Source organism: Podarcis muralis, chromosome 6, assembly GCF_964188315.1.
Source record: "Podarcis muralis chromosome 6, rPodMur119.hap1.1, whole genome shotgun sequence".
Taxonomy (NCBI): domain Eukaryota; kingdom Metazoa; phylum Chordata; class Lepidosauria; order Squamata; family Lacertidae; genus Podarcis; species Podarcis muralis.
Window position 1 is genome coordinate 19719304 of NC_135660.1, and position 24695 is coordinate 19743998.

A 24695-nucleotide genomic window follows, 5' to 3' on the forward strand; every position below is an offset into this window, starting at 1 on the left:
CTCCCCTGCCCCATGCCCGTCCCCTCCCCTCCCTCCCCCCTATCTCTCTCGCTCTCTCTTCCCTTCGCTACCGGCACATTCCGCCGCCCTGGGAAGGCCTAAGCCAGCGCGGAGCGACTTGAGCAGGCGAGAGGAGGAGGAGGAGGCCGCCCGGTTTGGCCCGCCAGCCCGCCACCAAGCCAGGCCAGCCAGGGAGACCCGCCGCGGCGCAGAAGGGAAGGCGAGCGAGCGAGGCGAAGGGGCGGAAGCGGCGCCGGGAAGAAGGGGCCCGGCTGGGTCCGGCCTGGGTGTCGACGGAGAAAGAGGAGGGAGGAGAGGCAAGAGGAGAGGCCGCGCTCCCTACCTCCCGCCATGGCCGACAACGAGAAGCTGGACAACCAACGGCTGAAGAACTTTAAGAACAAAGGCCGAGACCTGGAGGTAGCTCTTCTCCCTCCTTAGCCCGGGCCTAGCAGCCCGCTTCGCGCGAAGGGAGGGGCCGGGTGGGCCGGCAAGCGAGGTCGGGGATCAGTTCGGACAAGGCCTCCGCCGCAGAGGCGGTTGGCTGTGGCGTCTCTGCTAATCTCCCGTGGCGGGGCCTACCTATCTCGAGGCGAGGCCTGAGCCGGACTCGGCCGCTCCGTCAGCGGAGAGACAGGGCAGGCCGGCCGGCGGGTGGGTGGGGTTGGCTGGCTTTTCCTCACGAGGGGACTCGTCGCCACTCCGTACCCGCGGGCTTTGGGAGGGCCCAGACCTGGCCGCTTCTGCTCGCCGTGGCGAGGATGCTTCGCGGGGGGGGGGGGCGTTGGAGGAGAGAGCGGGGCAGGCCTTTTCTGCCTCTCCTTTTCCGTCCTGGGTCTCGGACTTTCCCGGCAGGCGGGTGGGAAGGAGCAGTAGCTGGGGCCAGGGTTAGCAGAGCGGGAAATGGGAGGGGGGCAGCAGCCCTGCTGGAGCGGATGGAGGCGCCCCTCTCTACCCACCCACTCAGCTGCCTGACATGGAAACTGCCTGTCAGATGACATGATTTCTCTTCTGTTTTCTCTCTCCGCTTCCCGTGACACGCGTTTTCTCCATAGGAACTAGACTTTGTGAGCTGCACACCACGGCAAAAATAGCTTTTAGGGCGCTATATGTTTTATACATACACACACACACAGTGTGGTTAAGGAGGCTAATTACATCGAGTACTGCCAGGTAACACGGTAGTTTGTTTTATACGTGTGTGTGTGTGTGTGTGTATATATATATATATATATATATATATGTACACATACACACACACACACAAACTACCGTGTTACCTAGCAGTACTTGATGTAATTAGCCTCCTTAGCCACACTGTTACGGTGCAAACAGGCAGAATACGCATGCAGTGTTTTAAAATATGTAAAACCCAGCCCCAAGTTGACCATATTAAAACCAAATTTTAATCAGCATTTCTTCAAAGGTAGCGACTGCTCCCAGAACCATTCGCCTGTGTTCAGCAGAAACATGTTCACATGCATTTTATTTAAATGCTAGTTTAAACTTAAAGCAGTTAAATGGGAAATATTTCCAAGTATTTTTCACCAAGTTGACAGTGTGTCTTCCCTGTGTTTAAAAATAAAATAAGAGTATGACTTCAAGTGTCTCGTCAAAGATCTGGCTTTGGATATAGTCAGCTGTGGAAAGCAAAAGCATGTAAACATAATTACCCCTCTTTTCAGCAGTGTAGAATATCAATACAGGTTGGAGCAGCTCAGGATTCTGTCCCAAGTTATACGCAACCTTGTATAACAATGGTGGTCAGGCTGATTGGCTAGCTGATTCCTCAAGGCATGTCTGAGAGCCAGCGTGGTGTAGTCTCTCAGCCTCACTCACCTCACAGTTTTTTGTGGTGGTGGAAGGGAAAGGAGATTGTTAGCCGCTTTGAGACTCCTTAGGGTAGTGATAAAGCGGGGTATCAAATCCAAACTCTTCTTCTTCTGAGCATGTGCCAATCTAGAGCCAAATGAATACATATGTAACCCCACCCCCTGGTGTGCCATGAGATAGTTTGTGCCCCTAGATGCTGAGCTATGGAACATGCAGTCACACAGTTCTGGTGAGCAGATACCCGCCAATTACATTGCCTGTGTCACAGATTGGCCACCCATGGCACTTAACATGCATTTGTTAAGTGCATGAAAGCAATATGTCCCAGTCTATATCTCTCTTGCCCCCAGAATTGCTGGCAGGTAAACAGTCCTTTAGCCTCGACCTCATCTTTAAATTGAGAAGATAGTCACAGTATAGCTATTATTCTTAAAACGACCATCCTATATATGCACTTGTCTGGAGTAAATCCCATTGAATTCAGTGGGACTTCTGAGTAAATGTATATAAGATGGCACTTCCTGTTTCATTTAGAGAGGCCTAAAAATCACAATTTTTCCTTAAGTGAAAGTGGTTAATTGTGTGAGGTTGATGGATTTTTTTCCAAGAGCCTTTATCTCTCTGAAAAAAACTGTAGTTCCAAGAGTTCCCAGAGGAATCCATGACTTGTATACTGCTGCCCTCTGCTTTTCATTTTTTCATAGAAATATTGTGTATTTCTGAATAATCAGTTGGGAAAATATCCTGATTTTTTGCCCTTCACTAATTTACCTGCATACTTGCCAGCAGCTAGCATAACTTTTGAATTCTTCATAAATGTCATGTATTCTAGGCAGCAACTGCTGAACATTTTGCATCTGTTCTGTGATATGCTTATTTAAAGCTTTCATTCAAAACATGAAAAATACTGGAATTAGTCTGTCAGCTGTTGACATGGTAACTATACAGCTTTTTAAAAAGAGGGCTTTCCCACTTTGCCTTTCTGTAGAGTAGGATTGTACAGCACTCTGTGGGGTGTGGAACTGAATATTTCATGGTAGCCCTAGGTTCCAGTTCCCTGCTCTCCTGAAAACAGACCTTCTGCCTGGGTCCTGTGCTCCCAGGACAAAGGGATCCCCAGTACTGAATCAAATTCCTTAGTCATCCAAAATCCATCTGTCTTTGTGACCATGATCTGGATTTACTTACTGTTCTGCTGTTTCTGAATAGGCATATTTAACATAAGCCTTTATAACACTGCATTTTACACTGGATCACTTTTAATTCTAATAAGCTTTACAGTTCAATCCCACGTGTGTTTATTACTTAGAATTAATTCTCATTGTATTATTCTGGGCTTGATCTCCAATAAATATGTTTAGAATTGCAATCCTAGTTTCCAAGGTGCAGTTGGAAAATCCAACATATGATTTAATTTTCAGGAGTTTGTAAAGCACCCATTTTTTGCAGAGATAAATTTTGAAGCAGTATTTTTACAGATAACATTTGATCGTTGTGAGATAAAGTAATGAAAAGGACAGGGGGAAACATGATTTGTGCCAGTGTACGAGAGACCTTCTGTCATTTTGAAATTAGTGTCTCTGAGGCTCTGATTGCCAAAGTATTCATGCACTCTGATCCAATTATTTGCTGTGGGTGCAGGATATTTGATGTGCATTTACAGTCCCCCTTCAAAAAACTGCATATCTTCCTTGAAAAAGCCTAGGATGCTCAGATCTACATTCTCTGGATTTCTTGGGGTAATTGAGCACACATAGAGTTATGTCACAGTAATAAGCCCATTAGATTATACAAGATAACATATATCAGGGGAGCAAATCAATAACACAGTTCCACACTACTTAACGGTTAGTGGACTATGAATAAACCTATTTTGTAAAGTCCAAACACAGGCTTTTAAACTAGCTTTGTGTTTTAAACAATTAGATGTGTTGTGGAGTTGAACAACCAGCTTGCTGTCTTTTTTTTAACTATTGGAGTAGTGGGGTTTGGGGTTAATGGAGGCAGGTCCAATTAAGTTAGCTGATGGTACCAAACTGGAATGGGTAGGTAATGTGGCAGAAGACAGACTGTGGATTCAAGATGACCATAACAGATTGGAGAACTGGGCCCAAACTAACAAAATGAATTTCAGTTGGGATGAATGTAAGGTTCTACACTTAAGCAGGAAAAACCAGCTGCATAAATATAAGATGGGGACATCTGGCTTACCGGTAGTACATGTGAAAAAGACTGGTCTTACTAGACCACATGCTTAGTTAATGCTATTCTAGACTGCATCAACAGAAGCATAATATCCTTATCAAGGAAAGTACTGCTTTAATCTGTCTTGATCAGACCACACCTGGAGTACTGTGTTCCATTCAGGACACCACAACTTAAGGATATTGACAAACTGGAAGATGATGTGCAGAGGAGGGCAACCAAGATGATCAAGGGTCTGGAAACCATGCTTTATGAGGAATGGTTTGAAGGAATTGGTTATATTTGGCCTGGAAAAGAAGAGACTGAGAGGAGATATGATAGCCATCTTAAGATAACTAAAGGCTGTCACATGGAGGATGGAGCAACCTTGTTTTCTCTTGCTCTGGAGGGTAGGACCCGCACCAATGGCTTCAAGTTCCAAGAAAGGAATTTCTGGCTAAACATTAGGAAGAACACTGACAGTAAGAGCTGTTTGACAGTGGTATGGACAGTGGAACTCCCTCAGGAGCTTGTGAAAGCTTCTCCCGTGGAGGTTTTTAAGCAGAGGTTGGATGGCCATATGTCACTGATGCTTGAGCTGAGATTCCTGCATTGCAGGGGGTTGGGCTAGATGACCCTTGGGGTAAAACTCTACAAATCGGTGTTTCTCTGACATTGACCTATAGCAAACCTTTGCTATAGTGCTCTCCTAATGCTTGTCATAGATGCATTATGTAGTGTGATTTGAATTTTTTCAAGTGTCATTATGCTCAACAGTTCCTTCAGAAGTTGTTCTGTCCTGCTGTCATCAGCAAATCCTACTTTTATAATGTTGCAATTCTGTATTGATGCTGAAGCTTGGGGACATTACATTCTGAATGTTACACCTCTGAAATCTCTGCTGGTTTGTAGCTGGAGTGTGGGAAGATTTAGGACCTTCCTGAAATACTTTGCTACATAGTTTGAGTGCATATTGAGTGAGATGTATCACAGGATCCTCTACAATATTTCAGAGGATGCTGACCCACATTTCTAATTACATGCCGTCATTGCAAGAGATCCTGGGACATAATCTCAGATCATGCACTGTTCTTACTGCTACATCTAAAAATACAGTCACCTAAAGCAATGTTTCCCGACCTGTGGACCCCCAAGAGCATAGCCTGGGGGGCAGCTCCCCCCCAATAACTAAAAATCAATACAAATCTGAGGTTCTGCCCCCCTAACAAAAATATTGGCTACACCGATGCCTCCCCCATCCTACTGGTAGAAAAGTAGTTATTTAAATAATTTGTTTGTAAATAGAACATGTTTTATTTATAATTTTTATAAATTATACAAAATACAGTTACATAAAATAATAATGAAATATTGTTGAAGCAAAAAAACATAGAATTGTGGAGCTGGAAGGGATCTCAAGGGTCATCTTTCTACTGCAACCCCCTGCAATGTAGGAAACTTGGCTAAAGCATCCATGACAGATGGCCATCCAACCTCTGCTTAGAAATCTGCAAGGAAGGAGAGTCCAGAACCTCCTGAGGGAGATCCATGTTCTGCGTATTATAAAAAGTAAACAACACTTATTTGAGACAGAGGGGGAAACCTACAGATACAGTCCAAAAGGCGCACAGGGAGTTATGTGAAAATGGGAGAATTTTAAAAAGCAAGTGGTCCTCACTGACCTGGTGCAAAAAGATATTGTTGTCCAGAGGAGCCCTGGCTGCCCAGATAAAACTCTATAGCCCCACAAACCCTTACCTGGGAGTTAGGCTCACTGAACTCATTGTGGCTTTCTTTTGTGTAGACTAATCCCACTGTAGTTATTTACTAGATGCAAGTCAGCAGCACCAGACAACCCCGCTCAGCTAGGTGCTGGGGTGGATTGCACCCTGCGCCGTGCAGAGCCAGGCCCAGGCTGCCACTTGGTCCAGACTGGCGGTAGCAACAAGCAGCTCCGACTCGCACTGCCTACCCATTGCCACCCCACCCCCGCACTTACCTGACCTGGAGGTTCTGGATCATGGGCTCTGCTGATCAAAACGAGAGCCTCAACGATCGCCCTCTCCCACAGGAAACAAACCGGGACTGCTCTAAGAAAACACACATGCCAAAAAGAAGCGTTCAGCCCTTGTGGGCTGCCCCCCCCCCCCATTCGCTTGCAATTGGCCAAGTGGATAGCCACCCAATCAGGAATATTATTTTTTTTTTACTGATTTCTTTTCTTCACTTCTCACTTCCCTCTGTGGCCCCTTAGCCTTGTGCTGTGGTGTCCCATTTACGCGATTTTCATCTGTGGCCCCCTTGGAATATCCTGGCGTTCCCATATGGCCCCCAGTTGGGAAACACCGACCTAAAGCAATCTCTTGGTTTACTTGTGCAGTTGGTGAGACCTGATCAGAGGGTTCCTAGATCTGTGCAGATAGCAGAAATTTGTTCTTGATCCTGGAAGTGGAGTCACTTCTGCATTAAAATCAGATTTTGTACTTCAGAGGATACATATTGGCTTCGTGATATTAAGATTGCTTTTGGTCTAGCAGCTCCAGTTTTTTAAACTGGATTTTCAGAAATATAAGTACAAACTGGAGAAGGTGGCAGGAGCAACTCAAAGCCATATTGCCAATCTTTATGGATGTGAGGCAAGATGTGAGATGGGCAGTGCTGGCCAGAGTCTCTAGCAATTCAGTGGACCATGGTATTGTTTTAAGTGATCTCTGAGACCAAGATAATATAGGAGAAAATTGAAGGGCTGTGGTATCTTTTAAGATTCATGCCACCTGCTGAAGAGGCAATTCACTTTGTTTTAAATTTAAACAAAGAATTAACTTGTCTCTGCTGCAGTGGAAATGTCAAAGAATACAGGGCCTAGGCAGTTTAGGGCCTTAAAGTTCAGCACCAGCACTTCAAATAGTGCTTGGAAACGTACTTGGAGCCAGTGTTGGTTTTTCTGTACCAGCGTTATACGGTCTCCACTCCCAGTTTCCCTTGTAGTTTCCAAGTATGTATAATGAGTACAAAACCTTAAGAACCAGTGCTACAGGGGATGCTTTAGTGATTTTCTTGTGTCCCTATTAATTTTGCTTGTGCGGTGGCTCTCAACATATTCTCAGATTTTATAAGCCACATTTTGATTCATGCTTGAACTATTGACCCTGTCTGAGTTTAATCAGATATTATTTTGTTGCCTGTATGTATGCCGATGGGTGTGTATTAGAAACGCCTTCCTATAGGAAATCCTTGGTGTGAAACCTCTGGCTGTCAATGTCAGTTTTGGACAATAGAACATGAATGGTCATGCCTGAAATACTTACTTTAAATATTGAGCAACAGTACTGTTGGTTAGGTGTTGGATAGGGTTGTATTTTTAGATGTTTTCCTTCTCTATAATCTTTCTATGCATTCCTTATTTTTGTCACTGCTTTTAAATTTGGCGCAGATCTATACTAATTTTTGAAAGCCATAGTATTGGTATGAAAATATGCTTCTTTAAAGCAATTGTCAATCTTCTATTTAGATCAATTGAAAGTTTTCCTAAAAATATTGGGACGGGGTGATACAGCTTCCTTAGCTGTTTCACCCCGTTCTTTAAAGTACCACAGTGATGATAGACAAGGAACAGTGTAGGCATGTTCCCTGAGCTAAGTAGCACCAGCAGAACACATTCCACAATTCTCTAACTTTGAGGATTATGGGATGCATGTATACAGCGTCTGCTCAGGGAACTGGCTGAGTTTGGCTTTCCTAGTGAATATAGATGTAGATGCCAGCTGAAGAAAATAAGGGTGTGTGTGATTAGGTTTGAGATGATATGTCTCCTAATGTTTTAGAAATCACCCCCACTTCCTGTAACGTACAGGGATGTTTAAGGAAGGAAAGGAAAAGAGCGGTTTTCCTTTCTTGTTTTGGCCCCCCAAATGGCCCAGGTCTGACAGCCAGCACCAGAACTGATCCTTCTGGTGTTTTTATGTAGCACAGCAGAAGATGGTCCAGGAGGCTTAGAAAACAAAAAAAATGCTGATTTTTTTTCTTCCCTTCTGCTCACACCCATGACCTGATCATGCTATCCCTTTTTTCAGGCCAGGTGGGCTACTGTTATTGATTTTGTTGCAGGTTTCACTGGTCTGTATACAATTAGTAAACATGTCAACTGCCTAACAGTTAGTGTTTCTTTTCTGCAAGTATTCAAGGATACATAGTAACAGTACCTTTTTTTTCTAGAAGAAAAGCACTGCTAACGGGTATTCAGATAGAGAGACTAAATCTGTATCTTTTGTGTCAGACTTACTTTCATGAGAGAATGAGATTCGGCAATAGCTAGGTTACTTCATTTTGCCATAGTGGATGAGGGTATGATCTAAAAGCATCACCCATCTCCTTGGCTGAAGCTAAGCAGGTCTGGGTCTGGTCAGTGTCTAGATGGGTGATCTCTGCTTTGGGTTCTATGATGGAAGAAAAGTAAGATGTAAATAAGAAAAATTAACATGAGAACTATAAAAGTAACACCATGTATTAAAATATGACCCCAGGCTTCCCCGTAACATTGGTTTCAGCAGTTGAATACTGTACCTACTTTTCTTTCATCAAATTTCTAATGCTAAATATTCATTTTTAAGGCTTGAGGCAGCCAATTCAGACAGCCACAACAAAGGGTATGCAGTTTTCATGCTTCGAATAGTTAACCTATAATTTCATGTGGGGAATTGTTTGAACCCCACATTGACATTTAGGTCTCAAGACACTGTAGTTTGTGCCTTAATAAACAGTGGAAACTAGATGTAACTTTCTTGTGTAACTTTACAGACTATGAGAAGACAACGAAATGAAGTCGTTGTGGAATTAAGAAAGGTAAGATTTAATGCTATTTATCACTTAATTTAGTGTGGGCTTGATCCAATCCACTGCAGGTGCAGCAGTCCCCATAAAGCAGTGGTTCCCAAACTCTTTTCTCAGGGCCAGACTTTTAGAATAAAAATTGGTTCGTGCCACACCAAAAAAAATTATTGATAATAAATACATTGGAAAACAAAAAGAAACAACTCTGAGCAGTGATTGATTTTGAAAAAAATACCTATCCATATTCTGCAAATAAAAAAAAAATTGCTATACTATACTATGCTATTTAAATGTTCCTTTGACTGTCCTTGAATCTTCCCACCACACTTGCCATCCTCATCTGCCACACCAGTGTGGCGCGCCATACCCTTTGTGAACCACTGTCATAAAGAATAAAGAGATGTGCTCTGTTCCCTTTCCCCATGTTAAAGAATCATCTGCCACCTCTCATCGGTCAAGGAACATGAGCCACAGAAGCTCTGCCATTTTAGACTGGATCAAGCCCATAATTTCTAGCAATTATCTCCTGAATTGCATCCTATAGTATGCCTATCCATAGAAGAGAACATTAAACTTTCTAATCTTTCTAAAAGCTGCCTAAACTAATGCCCATTACTGCATCTTTTAGTGAATTCCATTGGCTAATTATGAACAGTGTGAAGCACTATTTTTTAATTGCCCTAAATCTAATGCCAGTCAGTTTTGTTTGGTGACTTCAGTTTCTCGTACAAAAGCATCTTGCATGAAGATTATGTTCCGGGGATGGCACATATATGAAAAAACTCGTATACCCAAATCACCCCAGTCACACTTGCAGATTCCCATTGAAATCAATTGACTTAAGTTTTCATGGTTCTTCACTGAGTATGACGAACATACAAAGTTCATATAATGAACAAAGTTCATTATTTGTTGATGGAAAACTCCAGATGCTTCAGTCCTGAAATACTACTTTCCCCTGTCATTAGAAGTTTCCCAGCCATGGTCAATGTTTTAATTGGTAACTAGCTGCAATGCTAAACTGCTTAAATTTGATTCGTCTCACCTCTGTTTGATTTCACTTGAAGCATTGAGCTCTACTAATACTGCTGTTTAAATATGTGTTATTGTTTTCTATGTATAATGATGGATTTCTTTAAGCTTTGCACATTATAAAGTGATTATTTACCCAAGTTATTTCCTTGCTGTACAATTGACTTTTTTGTTTTGGTGTATATCACTGCTAATACTTCTTATCCTTATGTAGATACAAATTGCACTTAAGTTTAATTGGGCATGTGTAGCAAGGAAAATCCTTTTCAAAAATAATTGGGGTTATTTGTATTAAATGTATTAGAATTTTGGCTCTCACTTTGACTGCAGAAAAAGTTTTAAAATATGTTTGTGATGATATGTGCTCAGAATTTAGAGGAGGTCTACAGAGCTTCCAATGTTTGGGGATAGCTATTTGCTCTGCATACTCCTTTCTCTCTCATTGCTGCTGTTCCTTGACTATTGCCATGTAAGGCACATTTCTGCACAGACAACTTGCTTTTTGCTTGCTCCTCCCAAAAAGTCTGAAACTTTGGAGTGGGAAAAGAACAATATCAAGTAAATGCATATATACGTATTAATGTAAGATCCATAATCCAATAGTAGAATGCCAGTTTCCTTGGCATATCTATAAGAATTTTGTTTGAGAGTAAATAGGTTGGCACTTATCTATATAATTGGCAAAAAAAATTGATTGGTATTAGGCATTTTGTTTATTTAGGTTGGTACCCAACAAAGTGCTTGCATTAGTGTCAGGATTTCCTTTTATACAATAAAACTACCCACCGCACCGTGCCCTCTCCAGATCTTCTCAAAAGATTTAGTTATGTGCTGGGAGATGTGAGGGAGAAGTTCCTTTATGCAACCAGACCTTTCACTAATGGAACTACATTGTTGGGTACTGTTCTAAGTTAGCTTTTATGCTGCTTTTCAGAATTCTAGATATTTCTAAAGTGACTTAAAGTAACCTTTCAACTGCATAGTTCTTTTTCATCCATGGCTGCCATTCCTCAACTGCTCCATGTAAAACTCCATGAATAGACTACTCTTTAGTTCCATTACTCTGTTCCTCCCCAAAAAGTTTATGTACTTGATCATTTAAAACTTTGGAACATGCAAGCTTTAGAATTACACAAAACTGTTACCTATATGAACATAAAATTTGATTAGCAAATTATAAATAGTGAATATAAATGTGTACTGTGTCAGGTTATGTAAATCATGTAACTTTTTCTATACTGTAATATGAATCAAAAGCCTCTTATTGTATTTTCTACCCTTAATATTTTTTATTGCTTTGTACACTGCATTTTTCTTACATTACGTATTTGCATTTTTTAAATTTTACAAATATTTATAATACACTTTTAAAGCATTGGGGAAAGCAGATGCCCCTTGTCTGAATGTAATTTGTATTTTGTATTTAAAAGAACAAAAGAGATGAGCATCTGTTAAAGAGACGAAACGTACCTCATGAAGATATCTGTGAAGATTCTGATATAGATGGTGACTTCAGAGTGGTAAGAACTAATTGGTGATTAAATATTACATACGTATGTCCTTTTGAATGCATTTCTAATGCTTTGATATTTGTTTCAGCAAAACACGTCTCTAGAGGCAATAGTGCAGGTAAGTATCTTAACCACTTCTGTTTTTAAAATTCACTTATATTGTGAAAGTCCTGATTTTTAAATATATTTATTTCTTAGAATGCTTCAAGTGACAACCAAGGTATCCAGTTAAGTGCAGTGCAAGCTGCAAGGTAAGAGAATAATTTACTCAGATATGCTTTCTTCTATGGTAGTACAATTTGTTAATGGAATCGGTAGCTGTACTGTGTTATGACTGGAAATGTTGGTTCTTCAGCTGCTCTTAATGTGAACACTAATCTGTATTTGACATATTCTAAATTGGTTTGGAGCACAAGTTGATCAACAATTGAATTCCATTTTTCGCATGCAAATATTGACGAAATCAATATTTCACAAAATGCCAGAAGTAACTGGGCATATAATGATATATATTTTAAGGAAAATTGTTTGAGGGTTGTTGTTTTTTAATAGTGCACTTTTGATAGATGATGAAAGTTGGATGGTTGGCCAGATGTTTTGTTAGTTTGCCAGATATAACTTTCAAGAAGGTTATATAACATGTAATTGTGAATGATTCATGAAATAAGTGTTCTCCCTCTTTAACTTTTATCCTGGAATGCCAGGGCCACCTTAACAGTTAAATTAAGAGAGAAATTAAAAAAGAGCCAAAGAAAGTAACCAGCTTTGGCTGGACAGGAACCATTTTGCCACAGCAGTCCATGCTCTTGTAACTTCCATGAAGTTACAAGACTGCCTTGAAGACAAACTGGAAGCTTCAATAAGTGTGGAATGCAGCTGCCAGAATTTTAATGGGTACGGCCAGATAGAGTTGCTTAATGCCAATTTTCAAAGTTATATTGGCTGCTTATCTGCTTTTGAGCTCAGTTCAAGGTATTGGGTGACATACCTGAAGAAGTAGTTGCCAGAGGGGCTCTTCTCCTTGTTCCATTGTCAGGGGAAGTGAACTAACCTGTACCTGATATGTAAAATACCCTTCATTTAAAAGTGCTGCTGGTGCCAACATTGCTATCATGATGGTATCAGATCAAGACTGATTTATTTGATGGGGTATTTTAAAGATTTCTAAGTGAGTGATTATCCCAAGATGCTTGGCACCTCACACTTTCGCTCACACATGTACCTCTTTATTTTATTTATATACAATCATTCACAGGGTGGTTTACAATATAAAAACACAAGAATGCACAATGCAATAACAAATGAAAACAATAACCCACACCCCTCCCCCAGTTTAAAGGCCATAGATTGTTTAGTTAGCCAAAGGCCTTGGAGAAGAGAAATGATTTTGCCTGGCGCCTAAAAATTTGTAACAAAGGTACCAGGGAAACCTCCCTGGGGGAGAACATTCCACATTTCTCCAGCCATCCATTCTCTCCATCCTGACAAGAACTTTACCCACTAAAAAAGGAGAGAACCAGTCTTATTCAATTCTTTCAATCACCAGCAATCTCTGTATATGATGTTCTGTAGCAGGATAATGAACATATTTTTGTACTGTCTAGCACTCTGGCCCAGGTAGCTATCTTGTGTCTTCTCTTTTAAAAAGAGGCAAATGGGCACATTTGCTTGCCTTTGATCTCCTTTCAGTTTAATTTTGATTTAATTTAAGACATTTTGGACTTTAAAATATATTTCACAAATGTCAAGGGGGGGGGAATAAGATAATGCATTCAGAATTACTGGTTTAAATTTAAATTGTATTTGATTGTTACTTATGAAATATCAGAATAATTACTACCATATTTTTTAATTTTTATGTTAAGATAGGAAATGGAGTATGCTGTGAAATCCCTGTTAGCTGCTCTTCATGTTTTTAGCTATAATAATCAATTGGAGCCATTTGAACTTTGCCCGAAAGTTTGATATTTTACTTTCCAAATATTTCTGAATAGAAAACTACTCTCCAGTGATCGCAACCCGCCTATTGATGACTTAATAAAATCTGGAATATTACCTATATTAGTGCACTGCCTTGAAAGAGATGACAAGTGAGTATGTGCCTTTAAAGCATCAGTTGTTTTCTCAAGCAGTTGATCAAAAGTATTGTAATAAACTATTGTTTGTTTCTTATTATATTCTTAGTCCATCTTTACAGTTTGAAGCAGCATGGGCACTGACAAATATTGCATCCGGAACTTCTGAACAAACGCAAGCTGTCGTTCAATCCAGTAAGTTAATCAGTACTTAACTCCTGCAAAAATGCCTTGCTGATTGAGTAGAACTATGCACACGTTATATTTCTTCTTTGGGTATTCATTCACATGTGCCAATGAGTTGGTTCTTTGATGCTGTAGCTAGGATGATTGAATTCTAAATGCTAATCAATGAATCATACGCTGAAAAGGAAGATGTGTACATAATCTCTCACTAAACTGAAATTAAATTTGGATAGCACTGAAGGTGTTCCCGCTTTGTGATCAGAAATATGGGATTTAGTAAGTAACGAATTGATTTGAAGCTTGTGGCCAAATTTGCATGTAACACTAAACCATAGTTTAGCATTACAATAACAAGCCTAGTTCCCGCCTTCCTTCTGGCACCACTATGAAGAGGCATCCATAAACTTTCTCTTCCTTTTTAGAACAACTTCAGCTTGTGACATCTGAACCTAGACAAACTGTGATTAGTGGGAAACAAGCCAGCCAAGGTTTTAAACTGACTTATTTTCACTAATCGTAGCTAAGATTAACTGCTCTTTAGTGTTTGGACATCGTTTTGAATATGTGGAATTGCCTTTAAAATATATATAATCTGAAGAATATCTCTGGAACTATCCACTGCTGATATATGACTGTTTTCAGTGTTTCTTGATCGGTATAAAATACTTTTTATATTTTTAAAAAAGAGTTACTTCTCTAGTTTTCTTTTATAATGGGTTGGATCCAGACTTGCCCTTACCAGAGTGAAAGGACTTCTTCAGTTCTCAGAGGGGATGAAGAACCAATGCGGGTTTCCTGCTGGAAAGGTGGTTTTCACCAATTTTCCTGCCGCCTCGGCAAATCCCAGTGACACCTCTCATGCTATTCCACAAGCTCTCGCAACCCTTCATAGCTGTTCAAGAGGCTGCAGGAAGTAGGAGAGATTGTCAGCAGTGTTCACAGGAGGTCTGGATCCAACCCAATGGCTGCTTAAAGATAAAAAATATAGAAAATTGAAAATGGGCTGTCAGTGGGATTTAGTGCCTTCCATGCTTAGAAGTATTCCACAGGAGAAGGATACTGTTTGTAGAGCTTTGCAAAACTGAAGTGGCAATGACAGAGGCTTTATGCTACCTTCAGCCATAATGCAAAAGGAACATAAATAAGTGTGTGGTAATTCCACTTTTATACATCATTGTTCTGTCTGCATACTGAGTGTGCTACATCTCATTGGGGAGATATGTTAAGTTGCAGACACAGTTGTGCATCTCGCCTGTTGGAAAAAATGTGAAAGATTTATTTTGAACATTATAGTGCTTTGGAGGAAGAACTGGAGGTTCAGAAAGGCGCTTCTTTTTTCTCAAGAGGTTCAGTTCCATTCACTAAGCCCCTGAAATTATGTATCAGTTGAGTGATAACTAGACAAATTGCGACTATGCCTGATTTGCAGTCTGAATATCTTTGAATGAGGAATGGCTGTTTATATATTGCATGATTTAAAGTTTAAATCTTAGATCTTAGCCAAGGGGCTATGGAAACTAAAAAAAATGAGTCATAATATTTTTCTTTATTTTGCAGATGCTGTCCCACTTTTTTTGAGGTTGCTGCATTCGCCCCATCAAAATGTTTGTGAGCAGGCAGTATGGGCTTTAGGCAATATCATAGGTTTGTTGCATTTCTGTGTAGAAACTCCACTACTATGACAGTGAGAACTGCTTAGAATTTTACTACTGAATGAAAGCTATTTTTCTCCAGCTATGCCTTGTACACAATTCTGTGTGTTTGTGCAGGGGAGTGTTTTCCCAAAGCATATTTTAGTTAGACATATGAAGGTTCAGACAAGTAAATCACATGGAAGGATATTGCATGAGTTATTCAGGTCATGGTGCACTTATTGTCGGTATTCATCACACAGCAAGCAAAGCTCCCAAGTTGGTGGAATATCTGATACCTATGCATTTTTAGTTCTCTGTATCAAGCTACATTCTTTAAACTACTACAGTTAAGAATCAGAAGTCTATAGCTTTTCTGCTGCTGAGCAGCAGCAATACCCCCCCCCCAACAAAGCCCACAAAACGAAACTCCAGCCCAAGAGTCTGTTCAGCAGCCTCTGGATTTTTGGCAGGAGTCAGTCAGCCCCTCCCCCAGGCCAGGTGGGTGAAGGCCTTCAATACAGGGGGCAGGTCTTCTAGGACACTCAGCCAAGAAGGTTATGGCTTCATACTTGACTTTATGCATGTCCAAAAATGGGCAGGGCAGGTTGAAGAAGCTATTATGCTATTATGCCAGCTTAATATCTCTAGTCATGGTAGTGTATCCTGTGCATAGGTGCCAACATGATTTTCTAGACCTAGTGCATTATATATGGATTGGGCCCTCCGCAGCCACATGCAAAAGAGGGCATATATTTGCATGCCTTTTATGTCATCCACCAATTTGTATTCTATTTTGGAGAACTCACAAATAAATCAGGGGCCTCACTGGTGAGACATTTTCCACAATTGCATTTCCATATTTCAAAAGGCTTAACATCTTGAATGTCTACTTACAACATAGCTGTAAGTAGACCTCCCCAAACCATGCAAAGTATTCAAGTTTCCTGGATTTACTGTTGGTTTTTCATAGATTGGAAATACTACATTTCAGTGGACAACCTAGCATGGTATTTGGAGTATGTAGAGGGGAGAGTTCAGATGAGGCATAAGATTTATGGCAGCCAAGATGCCCATACTTGGAAAAATTCAAGATTAAATTGTTAAAAAGCCGGCAGTGTATTCTAAGAGTATTTGTTGTAGTTATTTCTGTCTCATAATAGCTACAGCCATGTTAACAGAACATTGATAAGCACCCTTTTCTCTTTTTTGTAACAAAAAGGGATTTATAATGGTCATGCTTGGGGGTGGAGTGCGGAATCTCCCCCCCCCCCCAAAAAAAAATCTGATTTACAGCTACACTGAAGTACTGGTTTTCTTAGTTATTTTCTCTCAGCAGCAACTGTTCTGCTTCTACTAGGTAAGAAGAAGAAGAAAGTTTGAAAATGAACAATCAGTTTCTTCTACAATTTTTTGGAGAAAAGATTTCCTGGGTTATTTAGGGGTCTTCTCTAAAATGTGTATTACTCTAAATTTCTCCATAGCACTTGTCAGTCATAACTCTGACTTTACACATTGGCTAAAATACTGAAATGTAGAAGCATTCTCATTTCTCATTATTTCAAATGCTGCCCCAACAACACTATTCAAATGCCTGAAGGGCTGTTACAGAAAAAGGCAAGGGCTTGTTTTCTTCTTTCCCAAAAGGGGTTTGGGGAGTGGCGTCTCTCTGTCCAGAGGTCTTCAAACAGATGCTGGACAGCCATCCTTTGTAGATTTTCTGCATCAAGGAGGAGGTTGGACTTAGATGACTTGCAAGCACCCTTTCCAACTCTTAATTCTACAAATCAACCATTCTAACAAACTGAGTCTATACCTGGAAGTTGCTTATTTCAAACTGTTCACATACAGAGAGAGCTATCCTAATGGGGAAAAGCAATTTTGATAGACCAGTGTTGATATTTCTTTTACCCACAAGCTCCTCCATGTTTATACAGGTGATGGACCCCAGTGTAGAGATTATGTCATTAGTCTTGGAGTGGTGAAGCCTCTGCTGTCATTCATCAGCCCATCTATTCCCATAACTTTCTTAAGAAATGTTACTTGGGTAATGGTCAACTTGTGTCGCCACAAAGACCCGCCTCCACCTATGGAAACGATCCAGGAGGTAAAACTACTTCTTTGTTGAAATTTTATCACTGTGAGCTTTCCTGCAGAATTTTGAATTACCTTTTTCTCTTTCTCCTAGATCCTCCCAGCACTCTGTGTTTTAATTCATCACACAGATGTAAATGTGAGTATCTCAATATTGCAAGGCCTGTTTACTGATTAATTATAAGCACGTATTGAAAAAACAAGTCACAGCCTCGCCTGGTTACCCCTGAAAGCAATTTGTGCCTCTTTGGCTATATTGGTGGGTACTTGTCAGTCTTATTAACGAAGCAAAAGTCTCTCAAAGGAGTAAAACATATTTCAGAAGTCAGTGCTCCCACAAAACTGAGGGACAGTTCACAAATACAGACAACTTGCAGTTTACATGGGGGCTATGGTCCTGGTAACTGCAGAACAGTTATGTGCACAGGCACAAATTTCATCTCCCACAGGGGTTGGTGAGACTTGCATAGACTTCCCACTGGTTCTCTACTTAACATATATCCATGGGCAAGCACTAAGTTGGTGGTGGACGGGATCAGTCCCTTAAAATAAGAATACCTACCAGAACTGTCATTCTTGATCAGCTGAGTGGGACAATTCTATCCTTTTTGGAAGTATGCTTAGCGTTTGAGGCACTTATCTGTTGGACAGCCGTGCTCTCTATGAAGCACCCATTCAGTTCAGGAATAAATCTGCAGAACCTGCTTCTCTGTACATTCTGTTCTTAGCTGGGTTGGGACTTAACCTGCAACAAAATCAGAAGCCACTCTGCCAATACATAGGAGAGGCCAGAGGCCTTTTGATATAATGTATATACTTGCTGGTGGAAATTAGACAAGTGTCATAGCTGAGGAGTTGGCAGCATAAAGTGTTTTAAGATTCAGCAGGAAATGTTTTTGAAAGCAAGTATGAAACAAAAATTTGCAAGGGATTTTGTCAGATACCCTCTGTGATTTATTTTGTGGTACGTTGCAGAAACTTAAAATACTAAGTAGGCTGAGAACATCACTGTTTTCAATGGGAAATGCTTCTGTTTATATATGACTCATTGTGTCTTGCAGAACCTCCTTTGTATTACTCTAATGTGTCTTGTTGATTTTTGAACAGATATTGGTAGATACAGTCTGGGCCCTCTCCTACTTAACAGATTCAGGCAATGAACAGATTCAGATGGTGATAGACTCGGGAATAGTTCCTCATTTGGTTCCTCTTCTCAGCCATCAGGAAGTTAAAGTGCAAGTGAGTCTTGTACCATTTCTCCTTTATTTGAAGCATTTTTGCTGACAGCATTGCATTAGAAATTTACAGTATGAAGCACATTGTATTCTTACTGTGTTCAGTCACTGTGTTTGTCAAGCTCAGAAATGTAAAAAAAAATTCTGACTTGAATGTTTCTCATATTTTGTGGAATGTGTAATCGTGTTTTTGCCTTGAATAAACATTTTAAAAGCTGCTGTCCCCATAGGACAAAATAGATTCAAAAAATAAAAGGACAGTAGCTTTCTTTAGTTTCTCTTGAGTGCAAGCTTTTATTAACTAGCAAGTTTAATGCTCATTGTAAAAGAGAGGTATTCTTTAATATTTCATTTTATCAGACTTAGGAATATGGGATATGCTATCAAATTAGAGTCAAAATGGTTGAAAATGGGTGCTTGGTCCTTCCACTTCAATTTTCCAGCTCTGGATACAAACTGCAAGTCGTTGTAGATTGGTTCAGATATAATGAAGTATCTGGAGAGGTGGGACTAAGTTCTTTTTTGCACTCTGATTTGTAACCTGCCTTTTAGCAAGCCATTGCTTGTCATTCAATCTGATAAAACAAATCAGGCTTTGCACAAACCATTGTTTCTCAATTCAGATGCAATGGCCAACTGATTTGCTGAAAGGAAGTTACTAAGTATGTGACCCTAAGGTTTATTTGTGTAATACCAGCTCAACCCATTACCATTTTCACCATCAAATTTGGCTCATGAAAAAGATGAATCTGCTGCTCAACACAGTAGCTGTTTCAGAAATCCTAATTTCTCAAATCTTTCATTGTCAGATTTGTAAAGTTGCAAGTTTTTAATTTTTGCCGGGGGGTGGGGGAGAACCGTGTCTTCTACCTGATTTAAGTGGTACAGTTGATCTATTAAAGCTGTGTTGTGCAATCCTGTACATACTTACTCAGAAGTAAATGTGAATAGGGTTTCAACCTCAGTCAAATCATGTAGTCTTAATACTATAATGCTTGATTTTAAAACATGCTGCTCAAGCCATCAGGTTTTAACTTTTGAAATGTTTTCTTTCAGACTGCGGCACTCAGAGCTGTAGGAAATATTGTTACTGGTACTGATGAACAGACCCAGGTAGTTCTGAATTGTGAAGCTCTTTCACACTTCCCTGCCCTATTGACTCACCCCAAAGAAAAAATTAATAAGGTATGAAAATGGGCATGACGCTGAATGCATGAGAATTGATACCAGGGGACTGTGTGACATATCTCTCAAACAAAAGTACAGGATAATCGTCAATGTCTTTACTTGAAAGGTTGTTCTGACTTTTGTAGAAATTGTAATGTAGCAATTCCTTTGCAAGGAGCATATTTATTTGTTTGTTTGTTTGTTTCACAAAAATTATACTGCTTGATTGTAGTAAAATCTCTGTAAGCAATTTACAGGCAATACAAAATTATAAATAAAAGCAGTTTAAATTTTTTAAAGATAATTAAAATCAACAGTAAAAAAGAATGCAACACATCAGCATCTACAAGTCTGGATAGGTTTGCCTAAACAAAAAAGCTTTAAACGGTCATTGGAAAGAGTACAACGGAAATGTCTGCCTGAGGAGTATAGACAGGGAGTTCCAAAGTGCTGCAACACTGAAAGATTGATTTATTACAGCTGTGTAGGAAGTATTATGTAACAGTGTCAGTTTCACAGATCAAAGCATTCAAGTGGGCACTTACAGGGTAAGGCAATCCCACAAGTAGTTTTCTAAATTTCAAGAAAACTTTCTGAATAATGTAGCAAACTCCTATAACTGGACAGTTTGAGGTGGTCATTCAGTCCATTATTTTTGCTTTCCCGTCTCACAGTGGCACTGAATAATGTTGTTTTTTTTCCTGTTTAACATGCAGAACCCTGCTTTCATATGAAAGCATAAAACATAAAATGTATTGTGGTGCATCAGATATAACCCTTTCTAGTACAGCATTGTTCTTGGTTATGGTTATTTTTTTAAATGGGATTTTTATTGTACCCTGGCCTAAGATCAGTTATAATGAAGAGCAGGACCTAAAATAAATATTACAAATAATATCCTAGCAATTGGTGGCCTTTAAATATAAGGTAGCTCATCAAAAATTGGTCAGTGTTTCTCCAATCTGTCTTTTGCCTACACCTGAATTATAAACTGACTCTTGGAAATGATGAAATGGAGGTAATAGGGAATAGGGAATAGTAGGGGGTGTGTACATTAGGGAAGGGGGGCAAATTTTAGTCTGAGGTAAAAGGGGTTGGTTGTGTAAAAGTTATATAGTGATGTAAACTGTGGGCACTGATAAAGAAGCTGTTGATTTCGCAGTGCATCTGAGGCCTTGTTGCTAAATCATCTGGGTTTACTGCAACATTGCCAGTGATTAGAGCCCAAAATAAGCTTGCAGTTTGCATCTAGACATTTTAAACCTCTAACAGGTTCCTTTTATTAGGCAAAAGGAATGTGATCTGATCCAAGAGTTCAGTTTAATGACACCTAAAACATACGATTTAGATTAGGAAATCATCATTTTTCCCATACTCGAGAATAAGCCAGATTTAAATGGGAAACAAAAATTGCACATTCTTGGGGTTCTACATTTATCAAAAAATATTTGCACTAGTAGCAACTTCATTTATGCTTCTATAGGTAGTTTTTTTTTTTAAAAAAAAGTAAGATTTATAGACCACTTAACCACAGAACTCTCTAATATATAAAGTACATAATAAAATTCTGAATAAAATGCAGGTAAAATCCACCAAACTGTTAAACAAGTATAGATAAACATATAGATAAACATAGTGCTACATCTGGCACCTGTTATACTACAAACTGTTCCATCTAATACTGATCTTTCTTCTAAACTGCAGTAGTGTTAAAGCCAATTTTTTTAAAAGACACGCTATCCTTGGGTATTGTTACTTGAAACTGAATCCCGGTAAGAGACACTCCCTCTGAAGGAGCAGGTTCATAGTTTGAGAGGGCTCTTCAATTCCAAGCTGTCACTGTTGGACCAGGTAGCTTCAGTGCCAAGAAGCCACTGTGCCCCACTCCAACTAGTTTTCTAGCTACAGCTATTCCTGAAGTGAAACAACTTGTCCTCCATTATCTGTGCTCTAATAAACTTCTGTATAAACTATTGCAATGCAGGCTGCACCATGCTGCTTTTGAAGACAGCCCAGTAGCTGTAGCTGATGCAGAATTCCACTGCCTGAGTGTTGTTAATCAAATTTAAATAGTTCTCAGTTGTGCTTGTATTGCGCCTTTAAAATAAGTCTAGCTCTACAGAGATGGATTAATACTTTCGTTATTCAAAGTATTTCTTGTCGATATTCTTAAAATCGCAGTTTTGTTGTTGCAGGAAGCTGTTTGGTTCCTATCTAACATCACTGCAGGAAATCAGCAGCAAGTCCAGGCGGTGATAGATGCTAACCTTGTGCCAATGATAATACACCTTTTAGATAAGGTTAGACAAAACCAATCTTTTGCTAAGCTTTTGTATTGGTGTGTGTGTGTGTGTGTGTGTGTGTGTGTGTGTGTGTGTGTGTTGTACTGAAACAGCCGTGGAACATAAAATTGCTGGTTGGGTACGTATGCTGGTTGGGTACGTATGCCTGATGAAGGGTTCTAGGCCACTCTTCCCAGTAAGCTGGTTTTTCCAGCTAGACAGGTGCCTGTCCCCAAGAGACCCACAGTCTGAGTAATTCAAAGTAATTAAAGCAGCAGAGGCCTCCAGGTTGGATAGGAGGTGCTCAACTTTCTTCCTATGCCCACCAGCCCTCCCCTGAAGATCTCTACCCATCCATCACTTTTTCCTCTGCTGGGCTTTTTCCAGTCATAGAGATTTTCTTCAGTACTTTCCTCTTCTCCCTGTACTCCCATTTGATAGGCAGCAGGTAAGCTGTGCCTAGGTCCTTGTTTCAGATGAAAGGTCAGGTATTGTAGCATCTCTTTAGTCCTTGGTGCGTACATCCAACTTCATCAGCAACAGCCAGCATGGCCAACCATCAGGGATTTTGGAAGCTGCAGTCCAAAAACATCTAAAGGGTCCCAGCTCTTCCAGCTGTGGCTGACTTACACCTCAGATGCTGGCATCCTGAAGCCAGTTATCTTAGCTTTGGGATATGTCTTAGCTTTGGGATATAGAGGCTCTGCTCATCCACTGTTTTTCTTCTGTGGTCACAAGTCTGGTGCCTGAATCAGCTCATGTTACTTGCCTGAGTGTACCTCCTGTGTAGACAATAAAGATATTCCTCCAACTGTCTTCTCTTTAGGGTGACTTTGGTACACAGAAAGAAGCTGCTTGGGCTATAAGCAACCTGACAATCAGTGGAAGAAAAGATCAAGTAAGTAACCTAGTTTAACTGACTGACTGGCTGTTTTAAAACAGTAAAGGAACGTGCAAAACAGGAAGCACAATTCAACCAAATAATAGCATTTAGAAGTGTTACTGATTTCAGTGGGAGAGTTTTTAAGCAAACACTTCATTCTTCCCTTGACATCAATGGGACTTGAAAGTGTATAACTTTCACTGGATTATACTAGATCAAAGCCACAGATGGGTCCTCTTGCAAGAACCACCTTATACCACATTGTGCTCATTATTTGATACTTGCCTTTAAAATACCAGTTCATCCACTTAGAACCAATTCTGATCAATTTCACGTAGACCAGTGTAGAACTTTTCTGTTTGCAACCTCTACTTAAAAACCTCCAGTGAAGGAGAGTCCACCACCTTCCAAAAGAGTCCATTCCGCTGTCAAACAGCTCTTACCACTAGAAAGTTATTCCTGATGTTTAGTTGGAATCTCCTTTCTTGTAACCCGAAGCCATTGATATTGGGGCTATCCTTTGGATTTCTCTTGAGTGCACACAATGCATATAAAATGCCCCAGACGGGAGAGCTGCATTGTAAGCTTTGAAAGTAGGGCTAGCAATGCTGTTCTTTCTCAACTGATGGAGGGTGGGGAGAGGAAGAAATAAATATTTTATAAGCATTTCTATGCTCAAGAGAAGCTTGTTTCACAGGAGATGCTCCTGCAATAGGGTTTGCCTTTCCTTCTCACTAAAGTCCTTTGCCACCCCTCTGAAAGATGTTTTTGAGGGACAGAGACCTTCCAGAATAGTATGGGATGTGCTGATGTGGAATCTGGAGAAATAGGGGAGAGTGCAGCAAAAGTGAAGCAAAGTCGAATTTTGCTTCTGTAATGCACCTTTGGATCCAAGGTTTGGTTTGGTTTCTTTTGCTATAACTCGGGGTTCCTTGCAGATTTAAAAACGTAAATCAGTAGCCTCACAGGTGAGTCTTGCATAATACTCTGTTCTAAAAGCCAAGCCCCCTCGATATCTGGAGCTAGAATCCACCAACTTACAATAGTTGATTATGTCCAAATTCATCAAATACATATTTAATATGAGTTAACAAAAATATATTTGTTTGGTTTTAAAGTCAAAACCAATTATGAGTTATTAGATGACATAATGCTTATTTGAGTATAGTGAGAATCCTTTTACTTGAATTTCTGTAGTTTTGAAAATGTTTTAATTAACTCTCCTTTTTCTCCATACTCTTAACTTAGTATATTTATTATTATTTCATAATTTGTTTATGGCTTAATCATATAAATCTCCAAGCAGTTTATGTAAGTTGTATTGATCCTAATTGGCTTAATGTCTGTTTCTATTCCTTTTTTTAGGTGGCGTACCTAATTCAACAAAATGTAATTCCTCCCTTTTGCAACTTGTTAACAGTAAAAGATGCTCAGGTTGTACAAGTAGTGTTGGATGGGCTAAGTAATATATTAAAAATGGCTGAAGAGGAGGCAGAAACCATAGCCAACCTTATTGAAGAATGTGGAGGTACGATTAAGAATTTGCCTTTGTATACCAAGGTCTAAGATTTGATAAAGTGATCCTTCATTTTTTTGTTTTTGTATTTTTGTCACAGATCTGGAAATATTTTCATAGTTTCTATGGAGAAATATGATTTGTGGACATACTGGTTACCAGTGTGTTTTGAAAAACCATTTGTTTTCATTTTTACAGCTAGTCCTGTAAAAATTCCTTCAACTTTTTTGTGTTAA

General features: G+C 39.9%; 1 protein-coding gene and 1 non-coding gene across 2 annotated transcripts in view; both read left to right on the forward strand.

Annotated features, from left to right (window-relative positions):
* KPNA4 (karyopherin subunit alpha 4) overlaps positions 1 to 24695 on the forward strand; it is a 28527-nt gene continuing 3832 nt past the window's right edge. The window contains exons 1-15 of the mRNA XM_028731427.2: positions 1 to 420; positions 8815 to 8859; positions 11310 to 11399; positions 11479 to 11508; positions 11589 to 11641; positions 13385 to 13480; positions 13575 to 13660; positions 15209 to 15295; positions 17220 to 17389; positions 17471 to 17515; positions 18484 to 18615; positions 19668 to 19796; positions 21974 to 22078; positions 22887 to 22958; positions 24309 to 24471. Of these exons, the coding sequence (XP_028587260.1) occupies positions 352 to 420; positions 8815 to 8859; positions 11310 to 11399; positions 11479 to 11508; positions 11589 to 11641; positions 13385 to 13480; positions 13575 to 13660; positions 15209 to 15295; positions 17220 to 17389; positions 17471 to 17515; positions 18484 to 18615; positions 19668 to 19796; positions 21974 to 22078; positions 22887 to 22958; positions 24309 to 24471 (1372 nt within the window). The 5' untranslated portion in view covers positions 1 to 351. The remainder of the gene's footprint in view (positions 421 to 8814; positions 8860 to 11309; positions 11400 to 11478; positions 11509 to 11588; positions 11642 to 13384; positions 13481 to 13574; positions 13661 to 15208; positions 15296 to 17219; positions 17390 to 17470; positions 17516 to 18483; positions 18616 to 19667; positions 19797 to 21973; positions 22079 to 22886; positions 22959 to 24308; positions 24472 to 24695) is intronic.
* LOC114598237 (small Cajal body-specific RNA 7) lies at positions 20778 to 21089 on the forward strand. Its single transcript, XR_003706993.2, has one exon.